This window comes from Fistularia commersonii, chromosome 7, assembly GCF_037954325.1.
Source record: "Fistularia commersonii isolate RoL2024-O1a breed Wild chromosome 7, RoL_Fcom_v1.0, whole genome shotgun sequence".
Classification (NCBI taxonomy): Eukaryota; Metazoa; Chordata; class Actinopteri; order Syngnathiformes; family Fistulariidae; genus Fistularia; species Fistularia commersonii.
In genome coordinates, this window is record NC_141290.1 from 8092036 (window position 1) to 8116432 (window position 24397).

Here is a 24397-nt window from a genome sequence, read left to right on the forward strand (position 1 = left end):
GAACGGTTATTTCCACGTTAAAGGTTCTGCAGCGTGTCCGTCTCCACCACCTGTTGATGTTCCCGCTCCGCGGAGCCACGGCTTCCAGGTCCGCTCGCTTCAAAGGCCTATTTCAAGCACAAGATCGGGATAAAACTCTTTGTTTTTCCACATCATTTCCTCCTGACTCTGGGAAACTCGAGCAACATCTGCTTGGAGTTAGGCTCTGGCACATCTCGAGGACGTCCGCGACCTGACAGGAAAGCTGGCAGCGGCTGCCAGAGGTCCCTCGAGCCAAGTATCCGCAACAACCTCGGCACGGACCGCCTGTCGACAGATTCAGTATCAACAATGTCCTCATCCGTGGAGGTCTCTTCTCCTCTCATCTCGCCCTCCATTTACCTCGCATGCTTTCGCCGTGATGTGACTCTGGTGGCCTACAGCGTCGATCCTCAGCTCCTCGGGCTCCGCAGCTCCGGACCGACCCGCGGCTGCTGAAGTGCTTAGGAAGAGAACCTGCACAGCTCATAAAATCCGTGTCTTCATAAAACACCAGAATCGGGAAATGAGACACACACACACACACACACCAATCGCCATAATGATCAGCCGGGATCCAGCCGACCCCCCGCAGATCCTCCGGCCCTCTGTTCTCCTCATGACTGACGGGATGAAGGAGGCTTCTGGGTTCCTCCGACCGCGTCATTTCTGTTAAAATTACGTCACAAGGAGAAAAATGTCAAGACATTTAAAGCCAGGAGACCTCTACTAAGGAAACACCAAGGCATGAAGGCAAAGAACCTGATGAATGAAGATACAAATTAGATGATACATTTCCGGCTGCGTGTCGAGGACTTGATCACCTGAAGTTCGTGTCCAGGACTCGGGTTTGGTGTCAGAACAAAGAGTCCCTAATCCGCACCGGGCGACGTGACGGACCTCCTGAACCAGAACTCAAACGTCCCTCGGAAGGTCTCCGACGTCCTCAAACATCGGACCTCAAACAGCGGACCCGCTCCACTCTGCTCCGGGGATCCTGGAGGTCCTGAGGGTCCAGGGGGAAGCAGAATAGAGAGAGAAAATGTTTCCGGGCAAGAAGGCCAATGAGAGTGCGTGGAGATTTATGGCCTTCATTGAAACAGTCATGTACTGGAACTACAGTATGTGTTATTGCAGCTTTTAATCTCTCTCTCTCCCTCACACACACACACACACACACACACACACACCTTATTTCTACACACTGGGACCAGTCAGCCTTTGGTCTGACCTTCTGCTTTGTTTGTTTCACAACTGTATTTTCAAGTCCCCCGAGTGCCGTCGTCCAAGCGTAGATGCCTTGAACCGAAGATGAAGTCAACCGTCTCCCGTCTGGAGTTCTTTCATTCTCCCGGCATTTTAGATGTTCCTCCTCCCTAACATCAGGAACAGAACTCCCTCCAGCTCCTGACGATATGTTTCCTTCTTCTTCTCGGTGCTCCTTCAGTGGCTGGGAGTCCTGTCACACTCGCGTCGGAAGGTTCTGGATGTCCGTGTTGTTTGCCAAACCTTCAGACTGTCTTGGAGGTCCTCCAGTGTGAGTTATGAAGCTCCACTCCGTCAGAATGATTGAAGGTGCTCATCTTCTGCAAAGGAAAGTGTATTTTCGTCTGGAGTTTTACCGGAAACATCTTCAATCCCCGTGTTCCTTCGGACGCTTCGTCTTCTCCCGACGTCGGTGAGATGAATCTCTGATCCGTATCTTACTGTTGGTTGCCTGCGGTGACCTGTGGAGGCCGATGAAGATCTGAGAAGAACTCCTACGTCTTTTTTTAAATGGACCTCCAGCTGTGCCTCAGCTGTCAGAGCTTCCAGCCAGAAGGTCGACGGTTCAATTCCCATCTCTTCCTCCTATCTGCATGCTGACGTGTCCTTAGCCGAGGAACAGAACCCCCCAGCTTGTCCTGATGGTCCTGTTGGAGTGTGTGTGTGTGTGTGTGTGTGTGTGTGTGTGTATAAAGGGCTTTGAAACCACAAGGTGATGAAAGGGTTATTTAAGCGGAGACCTTTTGTTCCACTCAAGTTCATGTCAGTCCTCCATCTTCGTCTCCTCCCACCGTGGATTCAAACCTGGATCTCAGCCTCTGCAGGAGCAGATGGTTCCGATTAGCACCTTCCTCGCAGCAGATCCCTTCAGCGGGTTCCTGCTCTCACACAGGAACTGTCACTTTCAGAGTAAGAAGGTTTAGAATCGGACGCCTGTGGAGGTCATGGAGACCACTGCCTCTCAGGTTCAGGAGGCCTCCCGCACAGGACGAAGGTCACAGTCACTATTCCAAAGTGTGGGAACCTGGCGGAACCAAACGGGACCCGGTGGAACCTGCAAACTCAAAACAGACAAGATCCTTTTCTAATGTGTTTTGTTATTCAATGTCCAAGCTTTGGTCCTGAGTGGATGAGCCTCTGCAGGCGTGAAGGTGTTTCATGATCCACCTCTGAGACTAATCTGTCCCTCACCTTCCAGGAGACGTTTACATCCAACCGACTCAGGACACCAAGAATCCAGTCATCTACGGAGTCTTCTCAGTTTCAGGGTAAATGTCTGACCGCCGTCTCGAACGTCTACGCTCCTCGGCGAGAAGGTCCGTCTACTCTTCCTCCTGACCTGCGGGGTTCAGGGGTGGGGGGGGCTCCCCTTGGAGACACTCTGAACTTTAAGTTACATGAAGGTCAGGTCTTACAGCAGAGGGTATAAGCATAGTGGAGAAACCCCTCTAGATCTCCGCTGATGTTCCAACTGGTCCAGGAGGGATACCTTCCTTTATGTGTGCAAGGAGCAAACGCTCCAGGGCCAATGACAGCGGCCCGAGTTGTGGGTCTCTCACACACACACACACACACACACACACACACACACGAGATCCAGCAGAAGGTACAGGAGTGGTCTTCTGCTAGTGGAGGCAGTTCTTGGTCTTTGTTCATTCCTGTAAGAGGAAGCTCTAGAAGTCAGCAGATGGTTCTCCGATGGTCCCTCTCACCTCCACCTTCTTCTCCAGGTCTGTGTTCAAAGGCTCGGCGGTATGTGTCTACTCCATGGCCGACATCCGGATGGTCTTCAACGGGCCTTTTGCCCACAAGGAAGGTCCAAACTACCAGTGGGTGGCCTACACTGGGAAGATCCCCTATCCCCGCCCAGGCACTGTGAGTCGGCGCCTTCATGAAGAAGGCGGCTCTTTACCTGCAGCTCGATGAGGTTCATGACCTTCTGACAGTAAAGCATTTTTTTCCAGTGTCCCGGAGGAACATTCACCCCCAACATGAAATCCACAAAGGACTATCCAGACGAGGTGATCAACTTCATGAGGAACCACCCCACCATGTACAACGCCGTATACCCGGTGCACAAGCACCCCCTGGTGGTCAGAACCAACGTGGACTACGAGTTCACCACCATCGCAGTGGACCAGGTGACCGCTGCTGACGGGAGCTACGAGGTCCTCTTCCTGGGAACAGGTCAGTGCTGGAGATGGGTTCTCCTGGTTGTATTCCGATCTGCGTTCCACACGCTAGAACCTCCTGGTAGCTGGTCTCCAAGGAGCTTTCTTCCTCATGACGTGACATGAGGAACATGAAGCGAAGAAAAACTCAGTCGCTCTGGATTTAATACAGGTCTGGCTCTTCTGTCTCATAGATAGAGGAACGGTTCAGAAGGTCATTGTTCTGCCCAGAGACGACCTGCAGACCGAGGAGCTTGTTTTAGAAGAAGTGGAGGTCTTCAAGGTCAGCCTCGGTCCATCCGTTCTTCTCACCTGACACTCTTTGTGTCCATGTGAACTCCTGCTTGATCTTCGGTCAGATCTACATGTCCATTTTTATGTCTGCCGCAGGTTCCAACCCCGATCACCACCATGAAGATCTCATCTAAACGGGTAGGTTCTCCTGCACCCGCGTCATTGGACAATCATTAACCGCTCCAGGACCAAAGCCGACGGTCGTGATTTAACCAGAGGCTGACTGCCGTGTTTGCTGATGTTGCCATGGTTACAGCAACAGCTGTACGTGGGCTCGGTCCTGGGCGTGACCCACCTGGCTCTGCACCGCTGCGACGTCTACGGCGAGGTCTGCGCGGACTGCTGCCTGGCCCGGGACCCCTACTGCGCCTGGGACGGGAAGTTCTGCTCCAGATACTCAGCGTCTCAGAAGAGGTGAGGTTTCTTTAACCTTGTTTCCACACTCTTCATTGCTCTGGACTGTTGACCCTAAGTATTTGAAATCCTCCACCTTCTTGATCTCCACTCCCTGTAGCTTCAACGTTCCACTCGGGTTCCCCTCATTCGCACACATATATTCTGTCTTGCTGTAACTAACCTTCATTCCTCTCCTTTCCAGTGCATACATCCACGTGTCTGGATGTTCCTCCACCTGTTCCCTGTTCTCACCACAGATCACAATGTCATCATGCAAAGATTAAGATTCCTGTCTAACCTCATCTGTCAGCCTGTCCATCACCACTGCAAACAGAAAGGGGCTCGGAGCTGATCTCTGATGAAGTCCCACCTCCACCTTGAACTTCTCTGTTACACCGACAGCATACTTGACCACTGTCTCACAGCTAGCATACATGTCCTGCACCAGTCTGACATCCTTCTCCCCCACTCCAGACTTCCTCTCTCACCACCCTCTCACATGCTTATTCTAGGTCTACAAAGGCACAATGCAGCTTCCTCTGACTTTCTCTACCTGCATTCTTAAAGCAAATGCTGCATCTGTAGTACTCTTTCTACACATGAAATCATACTGCTGCTCACGTATATATATACTGCTCAAAAACAATAAAGGGAACACTTGAACAACACAATGTAACTCCAAATCAATCACACTTCTGTGAAATCATAGTGTCCACTCAGGAAGCAACACAGATTCATTTTGACTTGTTTTAAGGACATTACATCAAAGTTGGATCAGCCTGGAGTTTGTTTTTACACTTTAATTTTGAGTGTGATTCCTAATCCAGACCTCCATGGGTTGATACAATTGATTTCCATTGATCATTTTTGTGTGATTTTGTTGTCAGCACATTCAACTGTGTAAAGAGCAAAGTATTTCATAAGAATATTTCATTCATTTAGATCTAGGATGTGTTTTTTAAGTGTTCCCTTTATTTTTTTGAGCAGTGTATATAAACACAAATTTATGTTACCTGTTGATCTGATCCCTCCAGACGCAGCCGTCGCCAGGATGTAAAGTACGGGAACCCGATCCGCCAGTGTAGAGGCTACAACTCCAACAGTGAGTGTCAGAAGGACACCTGAGAACAGGTGGCTCCACTTCTTTCACTGGGGTAGACATTAGCACATTGTTACAAATGAGAACTTCTGAAGACCCTGCAGAGAGCTTCTGGGTGGAGTACCTTTAGTGTTGGAAGTATTATTTGATACTGAGATACTTGGGAGTTCTCTGAACCTCCCGGTAGTTTCTGTTAAGAGATGCAGCACATGAAACACTTTTGAGGTTCTTGTGGTCAAAGCTGGAAACCTCTGAGTTAACCATCCTGTTTTCCACCAGATAATGAGGGTCTCATTCTCATTGTTAGCATAAACCCTTTGTGTGCCAAATATTGTCAGACCCTCCCCCCCACACCTCCCAAAAAATTAAAACTTTTATATGATCCCAACTTTTAGACGAATCCATCACGGTTTTTAATACGATCTCTTTTCCTGATATAAAATGTTGTCCTTTCCCTCCCTGGGTCTTAGAGAAGAGCAGTGATGATCGAACACATTCTCATCCCAATGAATGGAGAATTTTCCCTTAGCGTCACATATCGATGTATTGGAACCCCTTTCTCATTATTTTTCGATGAACCACGGAGCGTCATGTCTACATTACAGCAGTATCTCTCTCTAAACCTAAACAAAGTATATCAAAGTCATATCTTTCTGTTAGAAATGAGAAATTCCGTTGGTCCAGTGACGCTGCAACGGAAAAAAAGACGCTACTCCAAATGCGTCGAAAAATGACGAGAAAGGGCTTCCAATGCGTCGGTATCCGATGCAACCTTGGAGTGAGAACGTGTCGGAGGTTCGTGGTTCAAGAGCTTAGAAAAAACGACTTCAGAGAAGTCAAGCTTCGGCTCAGCTCCAGACTCCGATGAAGGAGTGACCCGGGTTGCCGTTGGTTCTTTGGCGGCGGTCAGTGACTCGTGGTTCAAACTGTGTTTCAGCCAATAAAAACACTCTGGAGGCAGTCCAGTACGGCGTGGAGGGCAGCACCACTTTCCTTGAGTGTCAGGCACGATCTCCTCACGTTTCCCTAAAATGGCACCTTCAGAGGGAGAACAGTGACAGGAAGAAGGAGGTGAGTCCGACGCCCCGTCCAGCACCTCCTCTGCTGCTAGCGCTCTCCTCTCGGTCCACTCCGGTTTCTAGAAAGCACCTTTATTGCTGCTTCAGCCACCGGATCCGCCCATGAAGATCTTCCACAGAGCCTTGGGTTCCTCTCAGCGCCGCAAAACCTTCAAGCACCCTTTGGTCTTCAGGCCCATGAGAACTTTTGGTTACTGTTTTTCTAGGGGAAATTATGTTGAACCTCAAACCTTCTCTATCAGCCCGTAGGTTTGGTTCCTCCTCTCCAACCGTCTCCTCTCCTTCTTCTCCCCCTCTAAGATGCGCTCTGAAGGACGCATCCTGAAAACCGAGCAAGGTCTCCTGATCCGCTCCCTGCAGTCGTCAGACGGCGGCGTCTACCAGTGCACGTCCACGGAGAAGAACTTTAAGCACACCCTGGTCAAGCTGCAGCTGGTGGTCCTCTCCAGCCGCACCATCAACAACGCGCTGGCAGAAGTCGGAGGTCCGGCCCTCTCTCCGCCGCAGGCCAGCGCCTGGACTCCCAGCGCTGGCCAGTACAAAGACCTGCTGACCATCCTGAGCCAGCCGGAGATGGGTCTGATCAACCAGTACTGCCAGGATTACTGGCAGCTGGGAGACGCCGTCGCCGGGGACAACAAGGCCAGGAGCTCCAAGGAGCTGAAGGAGCAGAAAAAGCCACGCAACCGCCGACAACACGAAGCGCAAACGGCTCTGGCCGAGACATGAGGAGCGGGACGCCCTCTCCGCCAGAGCCGCTCGCACCTCCTCCCAGGCAGCTCCACTCCAACCGCCGGCCACCAGGACGGGACTGATGCTGCAGCCCAGCAGACCACTGTTGGAAAAAAAAAACACACCATATTTATTGTAGGTTGTAAAAAAAAAAAAAGTGATTCTTGGTTCCTCCGTAGAGAAGGTGTTTCCTGTGAGTAGACCCGTCCGTGAGATGTTGCTGTATTCTAATATTATTGTCTGTGCAAACGTTGTCCTTCTCCTCAAAGACTTTCACGTTGCTGTTCGGAGGGTCCGAGTGGAGCCTCCGACCGTGTTGGGTCACGTGACTGCCGGCGGCATTTGGTCTCCTCAGGCTCCTCGCCGGGACCTTCTGCTGCTCCACGCGCTGAAAGACCATGAGAATGGCATTAACTGCAAAAAGGACGGCTCGACCCCCCCGCTGAGAGGGTTCATTGAGACGTTGCTCCTCCTCCGACGGCGGCGGCGGCGGCGGCGGCCTACGCGTGAAAACCACATCTCCGTGTCGACCCCTTAACTAATGTGATCTTAGTGATAAGCTGTTTTTGTGCGTGAGACGTTTTTTTTTCTGTTGTTTCGTTTATTTTCGGAGAAAAGAGCTTTCGACCACGTCAAAGCCGAGGGACGTCTCCTCTCCTGGTCTCGTCTGGTACATAAGAAACTCCAGCAGGCAGCTACATGTAGAGACGGTTTGGATTTACACATGTTTTCATCTCTGAGCGATGCAGGACCTTCATCTTCAGGTGGATTGAACGTCCTGATCTCCTCACGGGTGCAGGAGGGCTCACCGGTCCTTCTGTGGGGAACTTCTGTGACTGACTGCCATGTGTGGGAAACATCCATCCATCCATCCATCCATTCATTCATTCATTCATTCACTCATTCATTCATTCACTCACGCATTCTCTGTAAGAAAAACATATTAAATATGAAATATCAAGGAGACGTCAAAGAGCACGCTCTTATCTGACATCATCCCAGAGAGAGGAAGAACAATGACCTTCTTTTGGATTTACTTCACGGACGGCGCGGCGGCGCAAAAGGCTGGCTCCGCCCCCTCGCAGCCAGAAGGTCCCCGATTGGATTCCCACGGGAGGCCCTTCCTGTGCGGAGTCTCCACGTTCTCCCAGAGTCTGCGTGGGGTTCCTCCGGGTTCTCCGGGTTCCTCCCACAGTCCGAACACATGCAGGAGGCTCACTGGAGACCCGACGTTGTCCAGTGGTGTGGATGAGAGGGTGAATGATGGGATGTCTCTCCATGTGTGAACCTGCTGGGATAGGCTCCGCCTCCTCCGGGCTCCCGAGTCCTAAATGAGCGTCGTGGAGAATGACCGAGTGAATGAAATTGAGTGAACAATTTCCTTAACAGTTAAAATTGACGGAAAAATTCCAACTGATGAAGGAGGAGAGTCTCTCCTACAAATTATTGGCCACTAAGGTTTCAGGGACCCTCCGACCTGAAAGTTTAACCGGCAGCGGAGGTTCTCCATCGTGGAGAACGTCTAGTTGCCACACAGTCACATAGAGAACGGATGGGATTGTTCCATAGAAGCACTACCAGCTGTTTGGACCTGGAGAAGGTCTCCTCTGAGGCCTTCAGCTGGGGCCGCTCCCTCTGCATGTACAGTGTTTGTATTAATCTTCTCACCGCGGTTGTGCGCGAACATCCGCCTAAACCCCGGGAAGGTGGAGATGTTCGAGGAAGAAGGACGTGCTCTCCCTCCTCCAGGATGGAAAGAAGACCCACCCTCATGATAATGTTAAAGATGTTGATGAGAAGGCATCCAGGTGATCTCCTTGGACCACTGCTCATACCCATCAATGTTGCAGACTAATAAATTAAAGCTCTATATTTTATAATAACAGCTGTTCTGTTGTGTTTCCGAGCCGGTCGGGGTGGAGAAGATGGTGCTTCACGCGCATACATAAATAAATGAAAGTGAGAAGATTAAGATCCTTAACCAGCCTCAGATTGAGGTCAATGAGATCTGTGGGGTGAAACCGCAAAGCCCTTTAAGCACGTTGGAGCTCCCCCTGCAGCCTCCAGGGTCCTCCTGCGTTCATCTAGGAGGTTCGGGGCTGGTTATTCATGCCGGTGACCCGTGCAGCTGCGACGGTGCTGGACCCGGAGGGGGTTTTTAAGGTTCACGCCCATGTATGAAGGCAGAACGCCCCAATCTGAACCCGCAGGTTCTCTGGACCTCTGATCCGGCTACGGCGTGGACCGGGGAGCCGTCGGGCTCTTCGGTGTTCTCTTCTAACAGGACCTAAGAACGGCGCGGGGAGATAAGCACTTGAGCCGATGTTCATCTTCCGCTGAGCGCAGCAAAGTCCCCCTAAAGGTGAGATCACTGGCGTGTCTGCTCCTCCTCGCACCTTCTCCTCTGCCCTAAAACGCTCCTGTCCTTGCGCCGTATTGGTCGGCTGCGGTCAGGTGGCTCTGGGACGCCCGAAATCCTTTCTTAAGACACAAAGGACCGAAACCCGCCCCAGTGTTCGCTGCAGGCTGCTCACACTCGGCCCACCGCCGGACCGACCTTCTCCCAGTTTCCCTCAAACTTGGCTTTTGAGCGAAGGAGCCCGAGCCGAGGAATCGGAGGATGGGGGCTGGAGCGAGCGCAGAGGAGAAACGCTCCAGGGAGCTGGAGAAGAAGCTGAAGGAAGATGCCGACAAGGACGCAAGGACAGTGAAGCTGCTGCTGTTAGGTAAATCCGGGAGGCGGGCAGGTGCTGCAGGGATGCTCCTTCACAGGAACATGACATCTTTCAGGGTTGGAGGCCCGACCGGGGTTTTACCGGTCGCTCGTGAAACTTTGGCGTGTCTTCCAATGAGTCAGGGGGTTAGAACTTGCTTCGAGGTCCTGCAGGGAGGTCCAGATACCGTTCTAGATATAGATCTGATCGATTCCGTGCGTTCCACGGTGTCAGTGACCGGCACTGACCGGCGGAGTAACGATAAGTGGTGATCAGTCCCTCATTAATCCTGGAACAAAAGCTCCTCTGGGACAAAGGGCTTAAGCCTGGAGGGCTGGAGATTACTGAATTCAGATGAGAACTTCTTTGGGAAGAAGTCCATCCTGTTCCTTCTTCACCTGAGGATCCAAGACGACCCCAGAACTACTTTGGACTCTTAAAATGAGCTTGTCCAGTTGGGATTTTGTTGTAGAAGCAGAAGCGGCGGGATCCCGGTGACAGTGAAGGTCAGGGGCGGGAGAAGTTCCCACTGAATCAGCTGTGAGCAAGATTAGACTTAATGTAAGGCGCATTAAGGTCATGGGGTCATCTGTGTTTTCAAACTCAGCTTGAGCCTGAGAACAAGGTCATGTTTTCATACATCTGTCCTTGACCCTTCGAGGACCAGCGGCTTCATCCCGCCTGTTTCTTCATCCTCAGGTGCCGGAGAATCGGGAAAGAGCACGATCGTCAAACAGATGAAGTAAGAACTTCGGGCTCCTGCGTCTCGAGCAACGCTGCCGCTGACATCGCTCGCTGAGCCTCTATCTGCTTCCTCTGCAGAATTATCCACAAAGATGGCTACTCGCTTGAAGAATGCTTGGAGTTTATCACCATCATCTACAGCAACACGCTGCAGTCCATCATGGCCATCGTGAAGGCCATGACCACGCTCAGCATCAACTACGGCCATCCCGACCAGCAGGTGGCGCTCTTTCCACAACATCCCGACAAAACAAATAGACTCCGTCCGTCCGTCGGTTCCGCAGAGATACCGGAGAACCTCTGACCTCCAGAGACAAACGACTATCTTCCAAGCTTTCCTCCGATATTTCTCTAAATATCGGTTAATTCAAACAAACAAAATATGATGTTACATACTGTTTAATATCTATATGTGTATATATATATATATATATATATATATATATATATATATATATATATGAGGAAGTCCATTTTTACTCAAACGTCAAAAATGTATCGGTTTCTTTGTAAAAAGTAAATCCTGCCTCTCCAAACCCAGACGGCGGACTGCTGAGGAACACCGTTAGATAGATGTTTTAAAGACGTTCTGGCGTCGGTGATCTACTCACGTGACCATCTGCGTGTCTGCAGGACGACGCCAGGAAGCTGATGCATCTGGCTGACACCATCGAGGAGGGCACCATGCCCAAGGAGATGTCGGATATCATCCTGCGCCTGTGGAAGGACTCGGGCATCCAGGCCTGCTTCGACAGGGCCTCCGAGTACCAGCTCAACGACTCGGCCGGATAGTAAGGGACCTTCGGATGGAGTTGCTGGCGCATATGGGGCGTCGTGAACCTCGGAGAAAGGATTTATGAATACACCGTGCATACATGTGACGGCTTTCTCTCGCTTCAGCTACCTGAATGACCTGGAGCGTCTGATCCAGCCCGGCTACGTTCCCACCGAACAGGACGTGCTGCGCTCCAGGGTGAAGACCACCGGCATCATCGAGACCCAGTTCTCATTCAAAGATCTCAATTTCAGGTGAGGGAACGACGGGACCGACCCGCTTGACACCGGGGACGACGGACGCCGTCTGACTTTGCTTGGGTGCAGGATGTTTGACGTCGGAGGCCAGAGGTCTGAGAGGAAGAAGTGGATCCACTGCTTCGAAGGTGTGACCTGCATCATCTTCATCGCCGCTCTGAGCGCTTACGACATGGTGCTGGTGGAGGACGACGAAGTGGTAAGAAATCAGACTTTCCTACCTGCTCTGCAGCTCGGGGTTCATACTCTAACCGGGATCCTGTCTTCCAGAATCGAATGCACGAGAGTCTGCACCTGTTCAACAGCATCTGTAACCACCGCTACTTCGCCACCACCTCCATTGTCCTCTTCTTGAACAAGAAGGATGTGTTCGTGGAGAAGATCAAGAAAGCTCACCTCAGCATGTGCTTCCCCGATTATGACGGTGAGACACGGGCAGAGGGTCGACGGCAGAAGGCTGAGGAGCGACCGGTTTCTAAATGTGCCAAATGTACCTTCTGTCTTTCACAAAGGTCCAAATACATACGAGGACGCGGGAAACTACATCAAAGTGCAGTTCCTGGACTTGAACATGCGCAGAGACGTCAAGGAGATCTACTCCCACATGACCTGTGCCACAGACACGGAGAACGTCAAGTTCGTGTTTGACGCCGTAACCGACATCATCATCAAAGAGAACCTGAAGGACTGCGGTCTCTTCTAAGAGGCGCCATTCAAAGTGAGGAAGGTTCTCAAGTCCTGCAGGTTTACCTCTGTTCTCGGGTTAACCACTGACTGTCTTCTCCGCAGGGTCCGTAAGGTCGGAGCCCGGCCCTATTCACCCCCAAAGGTTCCTCCAAACAAACACCAATTCGATTTGTCCGAAAAACAAGTTGGCCCAAAAGCTTCAGGTCTTCCGAGGCCAGGCGACAGCCGAGGCGAAGTTTAGTCCAGCCGGGTTTCGGTGAAGCGGGTCCGCGGAGGATACAGAAAACTGTAGTTTGATCTGGAAAGCTTCTTCGTAAGTGAAGCTGAGTAGAAGTCCACGCTAGGTGTCTCCGCCCGCAGTAACCGACCACTTCAGCCGACGGCCTCGTCACCTGCAGACGCACTTCTGGTAGAGAGTAAGTGAGTTGTAGAAGTAACCTTTATGTAGACAAACAAAGGCCACGGGCAGTTTGGGACTCCACCTCTAGAGGAGGTTCCATCTTTAGAGGATCGATTAGTCAAAGACTTTCTATCAGAATTGATTTGTGAGGACTCTGTAACACCTTAGATGTTTCACTAACGTATCCCTGGTAAGATACTAATTCTACTGAAGGACTAAGGCCCTGTACAAAACGTCAACCTTCTAAAGCTTCTGTAGAAAACTCAGGACATTTTTCACAAATAAAATGCAACTCAGCAACTTCTTGTCAGCAGTGGGCGTTTGTGACTTTGGTTGAAGGTTTGCGTCCGAAGGTCAGAGCGAAAACACCTCCCGGTGTATTTCTGACCCTGAGGTCTGAGGGGAAACAGGAACGGGAGGGTCCATCCTGATGTACGGGTGAAACCATGGAATCCGGTGGAAAGCGTCAACGTCAGACTGAAAAATGGTTTAAACCTGAAGAAGAAGGACGGTGAAGATCTGGGGAGAAGGATGCTGAAGGTGGAGCTGCCTACGCTGGTCTAGAGGACAACCAGAGAGGACTCCTATGGATGGAGGGAAAGAGGACAGGAAGGTAGATGGCGTGATTGGCGGCGTGACGACAAAGAAGGAAGAGGAATGCAGGTTCTAAAAACAATTTTGAGAACATCTGATCTAGGTTGCTGTTGAGTCATAAAAGGTTTGTCGATTTCTGGCTACATTTCACATCCTTAGCTTGAAGATCCGCGGGTCCTTTGACGGACAAACATTGTTTGATGGAACCAAGGTTTTAACAATCGAGAAGACGATTGTTGCTCACCGAGGTGTTTTCCTCTAAACCTTTGTAACAATTATACACTCATATCTTCACTGACATCGAACTGGAGGTCTGAAAGTGGTCATTCTGGAAGACCAGATGGGGAGGTTCTGCCTCGGGCCAGGAGTCACCACTCTCCTCCGGGTCCAGCTGCCAAGAAGAACCCGTCTCTCAATCATTTATTCGGGTAGAACACAAAGGTGGCGTCACGGGACGCAGGACTTCCAAGGCGGACTTGGACGGGATCGGACCCAAACCTCCGTGGAGATTCAGAGGAAACCAACAAGGAAAGAAACTGGACTTTGGTTCTGCTTTAATCCCCCAAAGTGAAAGGGTTCAATTCCAACACGTTTGTCAGACATTTTCTCGGAAAACGTTCCTCCTTCCCTTTAGACCCTGAGTTTAGAATTACTGTTGTGAAGGAAAACAGCAAATAAGACCTTTGTAACGACGAGCGCCGGCGTGGACCCGACACGACACGCGCGCCTTCCCACGGCTCGGCACCGACAACACATTTATGGCTTGTCACGTCCAGAAACAGGAAGTGGAAGTGGTCACTTCCTGCGCTTCTCGAGCAGGATGGCGCTCTGAGGAGAGTTAAGGCACCTGGACACACACAGTCGGAGGGCCTGTCAGACGGAGAGAAGCCGGAGACCAGTATTCCCGCTTCCTGTTTACTCAGGAAGCTGTTTTGGGCTTCTACCATCCCGTAATGTCTGCTCGGTTCCACCGATGGAGGAATGGACTGTGAAAAATGTGGCGTTCAAGAACCAACGTAAAAAACTAGGCACAATTTAAAGCACAAGAAGGTTCCTGACAGCTGGTTCCTGCTCAGCCCTTTAGTGTGAGTGCCCCCGGTGGCCGGGAGAACATACTGCAGCGTCCCCAGCGCGGGGCCTTCAAGGGCAACGCACACACACACACACGCACACACGCACACACACACACACACACACACGGGCACACACACACGCACGTTCTAAAATCAGTTACAAACATAATTTCGACGGCAATGACAGAATCCTGGTGGTCCAGCAGAACATTCGAAACACCTCCAGCACCCCTCAGTCATCTTCATAAGATCAGATCTTATCATCACACCTTCCTGTCCAGATCCTGAGGAGGGGGAAGGAGGTGACCCTCCACCCGAGGGTTGTCACAAAGGTCCTCCTCTTCAGAACAAGCCCACCATGTGGTCTATCTGCCTCATGTAGACGCTCTTCAGAGGCAGGGTGTAGCGCCGCTCCTCTGGAATCCTGTTGCACTGCAGGAGGAGACAGATCGGGCTGAGATGATGCATGTAAAGTATTTGTTTATATACTCCAGTACCGCTCGACGATACCGTCAGAATTGCAGTACTTGTGTAAAGCAGTTACAGTACTAGAAGTGGGTTTAAAGGACAGGTGGTCGTGTGGATCTTCATGTTTCTGGGTGGAGATTTCAAGTACAACCTAACCCCCCACCCCCCCGCCCCCAGGGGACCCCATCAGCGGCAGCCATCACGGCTTACGTTGCTTATGTTGGCGGGCGGCTGTCGGTTTGGTCCACGCCGGGCGAGAGCTCCATCCTCGCAGGGGTACTGGTCGCTCCACTGCTTCTCCCGGAAGCGCCTGTCGATGGGCACCACGTGGCCCTCGGTGGTGAAGATGTAGCGGTTGTCGGAGCGGTGAAGGGGGTTGTCCTCGTCGAACAGCTGCGAGAGACGGAGATACCGAGACTAATATTTATGTATGAAACAACCAGTGGCATCTCTTAACTTAAAACTAAAGGTCGGAAGGAAACCTCAAGAGTCTTACTGGAGTCGCAGTGGGTCGTCTTACAACAATATCGAACATATTTTTTCAGTCTTCGCAGTGACATAAGACAATCAACAACCAATAGATGAGCTCCAACAAAACCGGAAAAAGGAAACCCGGTAGACAAACAATCGCCAGAGCGCTGTTGGTGGCAGAGACGGTATTTGTTGCCAAGATGGATGAACGTCACGATCAATACTGAGCATCCAGAAAGGGGAGCGGTTGTTGGATCCATGCTTGTACGATGTCAACTCTTCAACGTATCGCCGCCAAGAAGAGACAAAAAGTGATGGATTGAAATAGCAGAGGCTCTGCAGATACCCGGGCAAAACATTGCGTGGTGGGAAAAAAAAAACTGCTGAAAGACCAGAGTTGGAGTTTTCCAAATCTTTTCAAAGTCTTTGGATGTAAGATCCACAGTCTTTGCAGAAGACTCGTCTCAGACGAGCCTGAGATAAAAGTATCTAAAAACTATTCTTCAGATGTGGCCTGGTGTGAGATGATGGATTTATACGAGTCTATATACTGCTTAAAAAAATAAAGGGAACACTTGAACAACACAATGTAACTCCAAGTCAATCACACTTGTGTGAAATCATAGTGTCCACTCAGGAAGCAACACAGATTCATTTTGACTTGTTTTAAGGACATTACATCAAAGTTGGATCAGCCTGGAGTTTGTTTTTACACTTTAATTTTGAGCGTGATTCCTAATCCAGACCTCCATGGGTTGATACAATTGATTTCCATTGATCATTTTTGTGTGATTTTGTTGTCAGCACATTCAACTGTGTTAAGAGCAAAGTATTTCATAAGAATATTTCATTCATTTAGATCTAGGATGTGTTTTTTAAGTGTTCCCTTTATTTTTTTGAGCAGTGTATATATGTATTGGTCTGTACATTGTCTTTGGGTGTCGAGTTCGGCGCCTTCAATAAAATGTATTACTAGTACAATCGCAGTCCAAAGTGTATCTCCCAGCTGAAGTGGTTCAGGTCTTTTGTGACAGGGGGTGTCATTTGGGGAAAAGAAATTATTACATTTGATCGATATCTATTAAAATCTGTGTTTTTATATTCAAAATATTTTCCTTTCTCATATTTCTCAGTATATTAGGCCTTGTATGCGAGTCTTTGGGGCATACCGTCAAGAATTGCCCCGGACTTCAGCAGAACTCTGTACAACCCTGAACGCAGCTAGCTTTAGGAAATACTGATCACCAGTGCTCTAAGTTTAAGCTTAAAGGTGTCAGACAGGACTTCAGTACCACAGAAATATCCTGGCGCATCTCCTGCCTCTGGTAACTTTTAGAAAAACACAATCTACTCGTCACATCCAGACCCTCCCGGCTCTGAGGATGGAACTGACCAGGTAAAGGTATTTGCACGTCTCGCTGAGGAAGAAGCTCTCCATCCGATCCTCTTTGGATTTGTCCACCACGTGGTGGAGGGTGGCGTACCCACACCTGCAAACAGCACAGCCGCACTCAGTCCTGGGCGGGGATCGGAGGACCGGCACAAACATCTGCATGGCGAGGCCTACTTGACTTTGGCATTCTTCTCCAGGCTTTGGAGGATGTCCATTCCGACGTGAAGGTAGAAGGGGTTTTTGGTCGCCTGCGAAAGGGACGGAGAACATCGATGACCACCTGGGTGAAAGTGGACGTTCCCAAACCTGAGCCGGCCCAGAGGCACCACCTGGTACAGCAGGTAGGTGGACTCCACCAGCTCCGGTCTCAGAGGGTAGAACAGGACGTCAGGAGCCTGCAGCTGCCAGTTGTATCTCTCGGGCAGCGCCCCAAAACGCTTCCAGATGGCGTAGTAGAAGGCGTGCAGGCAAATGGCATCGTCCACGTCACCGTTCAGCACCTTCAAGCAAACAAAGCATCAGGCAGAGCCCATCGTTGACCTCTCCCTCCGCAGCTGGCGTTCTCAGAGACGGGAGTCCAACCTGTAAGCCGGGAAAGAAGGCTTGGAGGGAGTCGATCCAGGTGTTCATGATCTCGCCGCTCATCATGTTGACGTTGACATAGAGAGGAGGGTCTCCCACGCCTTCATTGCACGACTCCCTCCTGAAATCCAGAGGAGGAAGCATTCAGTGACACTCAGAATCTGGCATTAGCGGATACCCATTATTGATTTCCCTCGTGTCAAAAGGCCAATCCTGATTTTCTTTTGCTGCGGCGGAACATGAGGGATCTACTGAGTCGTGCCAAACATCCTGCCAACGCCGCATTAAAGTTAATGCCTTTACTGAATATTGACACAGAAAAGTAACATGGCTTTGCTTACTATGCCAAAGCACTACCGCGTTCCTTTACTATAGCAATCAGCCACTTGGGGATACCTCAAAGGGATCACGCACATCGCATAAAAGTAGCTTCCAAAACCAATATTTATGTGAACGTTTCCTCCTCTGCAGCATTGATGTCAGAATCAGAATTACTGTCATTGCAGGACACAATGACATTAGATATCCACCTTATAAGACAAAAAATATATATATATATCAATATCTATTTGATGGAAAACGTAAACGTAAACTATTCAACATCGAACAATGACGTGGCATAGCTTTTTTTTTTTGTTTTACAATTCAAGCCTTTGTGGCCTCTCTCGAGGCTCAGGGTCCTGAACAGGGCACCTTGGAGACATCCACACTAACAGGTGTGCGATTGACATCATCATCATCACCACCATCAGGAGACTCTGAAGCTGGGAATAGAAATTAATCAGAGTCCTCATGAAGAGGAGTGTCATTGAACTGTGTCGTATGAGGAATAGAACCGCTGTTGAAGAACCGGTTCAGCTCGTTCCCCCAACTCCGATCCCCCTCAGCCTGGGAGTCTGGCACGTTATAGCCTGAGATTCTGGCACATCATAGCCTTAGATGGCCTTTAAGCCTTTCCAAATTCCACTGATGTTTCTCTCCTGCAGCTGGTCCTCCATCTTCCTCCTGTTGTCCATATTACTCTGTCTAACCCTCCGTCTCAACGCCCTCTACATTAGCTTCAGCGCCACCTCGTTTCCTAACTTAAAAACCCTCTTCTTTTCCTTAAGGAATGCCTTTATGTCAGGGTTGACCAAGGGTTTATCGTTGAAGAAGCACCATACAGTCCTGGTAGGTACAGTGTTTTCCACACAGAAGTTAATGTAGCCCTGTAGGGCTGTCTTAGTCCTCCCCATGAGGATCACAGAGTTCACTCCGCACAGTTCTTATAAAACAGTCTCTCAGGGCACCTTTGGACTCCTGGGACCGTGTTTTCACTGTGCGGCACACAGCTGGCTGTCTGCACACGAGGGGTTCATACACAGACCGGAGACAAACCAAGTTGTGGTCCGATCTCCCCAGGGGAGGGAGGGGCGTTGACTTGTATGCCTCCTTAGTGTTGGCATACAAAAGGTCCAGTGTTTCGTTGTCCCTGGTACAACATTTGACATACTGGGTGAATTTAGGCAGCATGGAGGAAGGTTTAGGTCCCAAGACAAAAGGTAGAAGGCATGTGGGTGCTGTGTCTGCAGCCTGCTCAGGGTCTAAAGCAGGACATCAGCAGGCCTCCTCACTATTAGCAAGAGTTGTTGCATCTAGCAGTTGATTGAAAGGATGTCGCCAAATGACATTAGGTCTAAGCGTCACTGTAAGCTTCACTCTAAGCTTCACCTCGCTGACATTTCTGTCTTGACTATCAGTAATTCCTTGCCAAAACTTGTTTGATTACAAAGTTTCTGACTTGACATGGTCCACCTTTGATGGACTGTTTCTGTGTCACATCTCTGCAAGGGTCAGATTTCAGCTGATCATGAACAGTGAAAGGGAGATGGTGCCCTACGTTCTACTGGGGCACCATGGAGAGCATCCTGACCAGCTGTATCACTGTGTGGGGCAGGAGCCACACAGACCACAACAGAAAACCTCTGCAGCCCATCGTAAACACAGCTGGAAGGATCCCTCATTCCCTTCCTGGAAGACATTCACACCCCATCTTTGCCCGCAAAGCCTCCTCCATTGTGAGTGCCACCATCCACCCAGCACACAGTCTGCTCGGCCTCCTGGCCTCACAGAGAAGGTACCAAACACACATAGAGTTGGTAGCAGCTTCATACACCAGGCTGTGAGGATGCTGAAGTCTCTCCCCACTCTCCCACTCCCTCTTCTATGGCACTTTCTTCTATCTGCGCGCACTTTCATGTCACCGTGGGATAGTGTGAATCTTCTCGACTCCTCTGAATGGCTAGTACATGTGGAGTAATTGACAATAAAGGTGACATCTTTGACTTTGAGACTGGCCAATTGCAGCAGGGTCAGTATTTCTGTACACATGTGGGAAAATTGCCATCTATCTGGCAGCGACATTTGAGCCTTGCCCATATTGCCCGTATGTATGCTTGATTCCATTTTTGCGGACGAATGACGAGAACTCTTCCGATGTAAATCGACAACCATTGTCACTGATGGGTCGCTCAGGCAATCCCACTCTTCTGAAGAGTGTGCAAAGCACTTCAACTGTTTTTGGGGATGTGGCATTTTTCACGATGAAAACTTCTGGACACTTTGAATATACATCGACAACAGCAAGAAACAAGTGTCTTGAAAGGGCCCTGCGTAGTCTACGTGGATCTTTTACCATGGAGCAGTTGGCCACTCCCAGCTGAGGACAGGGGCAAGTAAGGGCTGCTTTTGTGTCACTTGCCATCCAGAGCATGTCCTTGTTAAGTCCTCATACCTGGCCACCGTACGCAGCTCCTAGCAAGCAACATGTCAAAAATGTTTCTTCTGTTTTCATCTTCCACTTTGAGTTTTCCTCCTCCTACCCTTTCTCCTGTGTAGGTTTTCAGTAGTGCTGTGGGACATCCTGCCTTTCAATTTAAGATTTGAAAACTTTTCTTCCAACTTTGTCAGTGATATGAGTGAGAGCACAGACCTGGTATCCAGTTTCATTTTTAATTTGTGCCCTTCGACCTCTGTCACTGTCTGTCGTGATCCGCCCTGAATGTATGTGTCATTCATTTCCTGAACTCTTATCCATTTTCCTATCTCTGTGCCTTTCCCTTTTTCATTTCATTTTACACCTTCTCTGTGTGTGTTCTTTTCGAACGCTTGATCTACAGTCTCTATCACAGAGCCAACCGTCTGCTTGGTCTCGAGAGCTTTGTCCACATCGAAAACATGCAGCTCCGCTCACAGGGTGTTTAGCACTACATTTGTTCACAGCTCACTCGTTTGAAACTTCCCTTTGCATCCTTTGATGCCGTTTCCATCGCTACAGGAGCTTCTACAGCCCTTGCTGACGTAAAGTCTTATTCAGTCGTCCCATCACCGATGCCTGTACTGGATTTTTACAGAGAAAGAACATTGTTGTGCTGACCGCGCCAACGCACTACTGCTCTCCTTTACCGAATCAATCCGCCACTTGGGGATACCTCAAAGGTATCGTGCACATAGCAAAAAAGTAGTTCCAATAATCAATATTTATGTGAGCATCACACTCACCCTCTTCTCAGATGGTTCTGGATGCTCTCGTAAGCAGCCTGGAACATCCTGTAGTCTTCCTTCTCCCCAAAGAGGATGTATGATTTGAGCAGGTACTCGTAGAAGGAGTCCATCCCAGCCCCGAGCCCGCTCTGCTTGCCCACCCACTGGCCTGTTTGAATGTTGACCACGTTCCCTGGACGATAACGGACGGGAATCTCGGGGATGCTCGAATGTGCCGATGTCCAAAATGAGGCCGTCATCTCACCTAGGAGGCCCGTTTCGTTGCTCCTCAGGTTCCACAGGGCTCTCACAGCTCTCCTTGCCACCCACTCAAACGTGGAGTCTCCGATCAAGCGGCTCAAAATCCCAAACTCCACCAGCAAGGATCCTGCTCCTGCAGTGCATGTCTCGTTGATGCTATCAGAGGGAACTCCAGTCTTCAGGTTCACCTGCATGGACATTTGTGTGTGTGTGTGTTCGTGTGAATCAAAAGTGAGGATGTGTTTGGAGGCCCACCAGAAGACCAGGTGGAGCAGAAGCTCCCTTGCGGTTGCTCACCCTGGGGTAGGGGATGCCCGTGCTGGTGTTCTCAAAGGCTGGCAGTAGACGGACGGCCAGGTCGTGTGCCAGGTGGAGCAGCTCGTCATCGTAACCTTCAAACCCCACTTTCCCGAAGGGGTGCTTGGGATCCGTGAGCAGAATGTGAGCGGAGATGAGGCTCCCCAGAATCCTCCACGACAAGAAGCAAAGGGAGATCTCAGCAGGACGGACAGATTAAACATTATCAAGGCCTGTTTGAAAGTCAAGGTCAAGGCAGGTGTTTGAGAAGATTGACTCAGAAAGACACAACTGCAACGTCTTTTTCAGACTCCACCTGATTCCTGAGGCTCCTACCTGATGTTCGCCTCAAAGACCTGCACGGTGGAGTCCTTGTCAAAAGAAACCGTGTCAATGACCAGCTTGACAGCACGGTGGAACTCCGACACGTTTCCCAGCACCTGCAGACACCGGCAATGTTGGGGTCACGCCATCATTTCCTGTTGAGCTCCATGCAGCCGATGGGGAGGCAGATATTACACAAGGTGTCAACAAAGGAAAGAACAAGAAGAACCCCCAGCCAGCAGGTTGGTCCTTCCTGGTTATCTCCTGAATCCCAACATGACATAAAGAGACTAACACTCAGCTGAAGCACACATCTCTAATAAGAAACCCAGAAACCCTACTCTCTAGAAGGAGATCTGCAGATCATTGGGACCTGGACCAGTCTCCTTCATTAAGGTCCCGATGTCCTGGTCCGGCCTCCAGATCCACTTACCAGGAGAGTGTCCAGAGTGTCAATGAGGGTCAGAGAGTAGTTCCCCAGCACGTCGTTTATGTTGATGTTGGACCTGGAACGGAAAGCACACTTCACTGGGCAGCAGCAGAATTCAACTACAGAACAGGAAGAAGCTCCTCGGTGATGAGATGTTCGGTTTGAGAAGACTGCATCTGTCTCCTCAAGATGCACTCTCTCCTCGGAGAGAGTCGGGCTTTAAACCGACAGCAGAACCCGATTCCTAGGACCACCTCCAGGACGTGACTGGGGAAATAGCAACAACCATTTTGTCAACAGCGGGTTGTTTTAACAAACACTGATTTAATCTACCATCATAGAAGGGTGAAGGTCGGGCCCAGAAGAACCAGGTGGACCGCAGTTCTCCAGAGAATACGGGGAAATATGACCGAGACATTCATGGAACGGTTGTTTGTGGACTTTGACGCGCTATCTATTGATGGTGTCACTGTTAGAGGAAATCTAAGAACCTAAAGAACCAAAACAACCCTGCGAATCCTAAGAAGCTTAAGAGCCAAAAGAACCCTTAGAACCCGAAAAGGAAAGTGAAACCCCGAGGTGTGCACTTGTGTTCAAACAGCGTTATAGGTCGCCATTCTTGAATCTAAAATATTTAAATGTCTCTGCATGCACAAACCGGTTTTTCCCTCGTAGCTTCACGTCCAGCTCATTCATGTGTGTCAGTATGTCCACACTAAAGGCTAAATCACAAAACGAATCTGTGTCATTCGGCTCAGGAAAATTCTCAAGTAGCTCCAAAAATGAAATAATCTCCTGTCTGAGCTCCACATTCATTGATCCAATCATTCAATCATTCACATCAAGTATGAATTCTGTACCGATCTGTGGCAGCACGATTAAAAAAACCAAAGGGCCGGACGTGGCTCGCGGGCCGTAGTTTGCCCACCCCTGGTCTAGACTGAGGTGCGTCCTGGTGTACCAGATGTGTGTGGACCCAGGTGTGTGTGTTCAAGGAGTGGGTGAACCCAATGTGTCCTGGTGTCCCAAGTGTGTCTAGACCCAGGTGTTGTGTCCCAGGTGTGTGTGAATCTATGTGTGTCTGGGTGTCCCAGGTGTGTCCGACCCAGGTATATTCTGTGTGTGTCTAGACTGAGGTGCGTCCTGGTGTACCAGGTGTGTGTGAAACCAGGGGTGTCCTGGTGTCCCGGGTGTGTGGTCCCAGGTGTGTCTGTGTGTGTGTCCTAGGCGTGTGTGAACCCAGGTGTGTCTGGGTGTCTCAGGTGTGTCCAACCCAGGTATATCCTGTGTGTGTGTGTGTGTGTGTGTGTGTGTGTATATAGAGTGAGGTGTGTCCTGGTGTCCCAGGTGTGTACGGTCCCAGGTGTGTGTGTGTCCTAGGCATGTGTGAACCCAGGTGTGTCTGGGTGTCCCAAGCGTGTGTAGACCCAGGTGGTGGTGTCCCAGGTGTATGTGTCCTAGGTGTGTGTGAACCCAGGTGTGTCTGGGTGTCTTAGGTGTGTCCGACCCAAGTATCTCCCGTGTGTGTGTCTAGAGTGAGGTGTGTCCTGGTGTCCCAGGTGTGTGTCTCACGGGTTGAGCACGTCGGGGCCCCTGCCCGCGCAGTCTATGGGGTTGAGCTCGTCCTCTGGGAAGGCGTACTTCATGTAGTTGTCGTAGCCGAAGTAGAACATGTCTCTGGCCATGTCCCTCATCTTGGCCCTCAGTGCGTCCGGGAAGGAGCTGTACCTGCGGACGTACTCGTCCTTGTCGCCGTCGAAGAAGCTCAGGTAAGACTTCTTGGGCGACTCCTGTCCGACATCGGCGCAGCTCGTCGCGGAATGGCTCCCCCGCCGCGACCAGCCGCTCCCGGCCGGCGCCGGCGGCGCCGCCGGTTCCTCCCTGAAGAGCCGGTCGAGTTGGTGCAGGTTGAAGCCGAGGTGGAAGTTGAAGCCGAGGCTGAGGCTGGGTCCGGGTCCCAGCCCGCACAGGAGCCCCAGCAGCAGGCTGAGCGACAGCCGCAGGACGACCAGACCGACTACCAGCGACCGCCATTGCATCTTTGCCCCGGCCGGGTGTTTGCGCGCATTCTTCGGGTCCCTACTCGTCTCGGGGGAACGGACGGGTACGGACGGCTCTCCGGTCGGACTACAACCCGACAGACGGAACGCACTTCCTGTCAACAAACCGACCCCGCCCTCGTCCGCTTACGCGACTGGTTCCGGGCCGGTGACGTCACCGACAGCTTGAAGCCGATTGGACATCGAGCTGTCCGTCAAACGGTTGCATTTCGTGGCATTCCGCTCTCTGCCGGAGCGGTGGACCAATAGGAGCGAGCCACAGGAGCGACGCGTTCAGGGCCGCTGCTTGG

At 50.6% G+C, this 24397-nt stretch overlaps 3 protein-coding genes and 1 long non-coding RNA gene across 5 annotated transcripts in view; 2 read left to right on the top strand and 2 right to left on the bottom strand.

The window, feature by feature from the left end:
- Window positions 1-8019, top strand: part of LOC147232591 (semaphorin-3F-like) — a 36112-nt gene extending 28093 nt beyond the window's left edge. The window contains exons 13-21 of the mRNA XM_086149516.1: window positions 2483-2552; window positions 3015-3159; window positions 3249-3471; window positions 3650-3738; window positions 3846-3887; window positions 4006-4163; window positions 5180-5247; window positions 6182-6315; window positions 6624-8019. Coding sequence (XP_086005642.1) covers window positions 2483-2552; window positions 3015-3159; window positions 3249-3471; window positions 3650-3738; window positions 3846-3887; window positions 4006-4163; window positions 5180-5247; window positions 6182-6315; window positions 6624-7052 — 1358 coding nt within the window. The 3' untranslated portion in view covers window positions 7053-8019. The remainder of the gene's footprint in view (window positions 1-2482; window positions 2553-3014; window positions 3160-3248; window positions 3472-3649; window positions 3739-3845; window positions 3888-4005; window positions 4164-5179; window positions 5248-6181; window positions 6316-6623) is intronic.
- On the bottom strand, window positions 3-6283 carry LOC147232592 (uncharacterized). 2 transcript variants are annotated; one of them, XR_015106380.1, is made up of 6 exons: window positions 5369-6283; window positions 5159-5294; window positions 843-1024; window positions 570-687; window positions 382-473; window positions 3-306 (listed from the first exon to the last, which is right to left on the bottom strand). It is a non-coding gene; the product is annotated as an uncharacterized LOC147232592 (long non-coding RNA). The 2 variants fall into 2 exon arrangements; XR_015106381.1 differs by having other exon boundaries at window positions 382-495.
- A 1519-nt stretch (window positions 8020-9538) lies between the features above and the next one.
- On the top strand, window positions 9539-12790 carry gnat1 (guanine nucleotide binding protein (G protein), alpha transducing activity polypeptide 1). The gene is made up of 9 exons (XM_086149517.1): window positions 9539-9781; window positions 10469-10511; window positions 10592-10733; window positions 11147-11304; window positions 11414-11542; window positions 11615-11744; window positions 11816-11969; window positions 12058-12263; window positions 12335-12790. Exons 1-8 carry the CDS (start codon window positions 9676-9678, stop codon window positions 12246-12248), a joined length of 1053 nt encoding a protein of 350 aa, XP_086005643.1. The 5' UTR covers window positions 9539-9675; the 3' UTR covers window positions 12249-12263; window positions 12335-12790.
- A 973-nt stretch (window positions 12791-13763) lies between these two features.
- edem1 (ER degradation enhancer, mannosidase alpha-like 1) lies at window positions 13764-24186 on the bottom strand. Its single transcript, XM_086149518.1, has 12 exons — window positions 23620-24186; window positions 22051-22123; window positions 21630-21733; window positions 21294-21465; window positions 21001-21184; window positions 20754-20928; window positions 17214-17334; window positions 16961-17131; window positions 16806-16879; window positions 16632-16728; window positions 14978-15160; window positions 13764-14731 (listed from the first exon to the last, which is right to left on the bottom strand). Exons 1-12 carry the CDS (start codon window positions 24084-24086, stop codon window positions 14642-14644), a joined length of 1911 nt encoding a protein of 636 aa, XP_086005644.1. The 5' UTR covers window positions 24087-24186; the 3' UTR covers window positions 13764-14641.
- Window positions 24187-24397: the final 211 nt, after the last annotated feature.

Bases quoted from the DNA above. Each gene is read 5' to 3' on its own strand.
- gnat1 (XM_086149517.1), top strand. From the start codon at position 9,676: ATGGGGGCTGGAGCGAGCGCAGAGGAGAAACGCTCCAGGGAGCTGGAG. The intron at 10,512-10,591 runs GTAAGAACTTCG...CTTCCTCTGCAG, and splicing joins ACGATCGTCAAACAGATGAA to AATTATCCACAAAGATGGCT. The intron at 11,745-11,815 runs GTAAGAAATCAG...CCTGTCTTCCAG, and splicing joins TGGTGGAGGACGACGAAGTG to AATCGAATGCACGAGAGTCT.
- edem1 (XM_086149518.1), bottom strand. From the start codon at position 24,086: ATGCAATGGCGGTCGCTGGTAGTCGGTCTGGTCGTCCTGCGGCTGTCG. The intron at 15,161-16,631 runs GTCAGTTCCATC...CGTCTCTCGCAG, and splicing joins CGTGCAAATACCTTTACCTG to CTGTTCGACGAGGACAACCC. The intron at 14,732-14,977 runs GTAAGCCGTGAT...CTCCTCCTGCAG, and splicing joins CGCCCGCCAACATAAGCAAC to TGCAACAGGATTCCAGAGGA.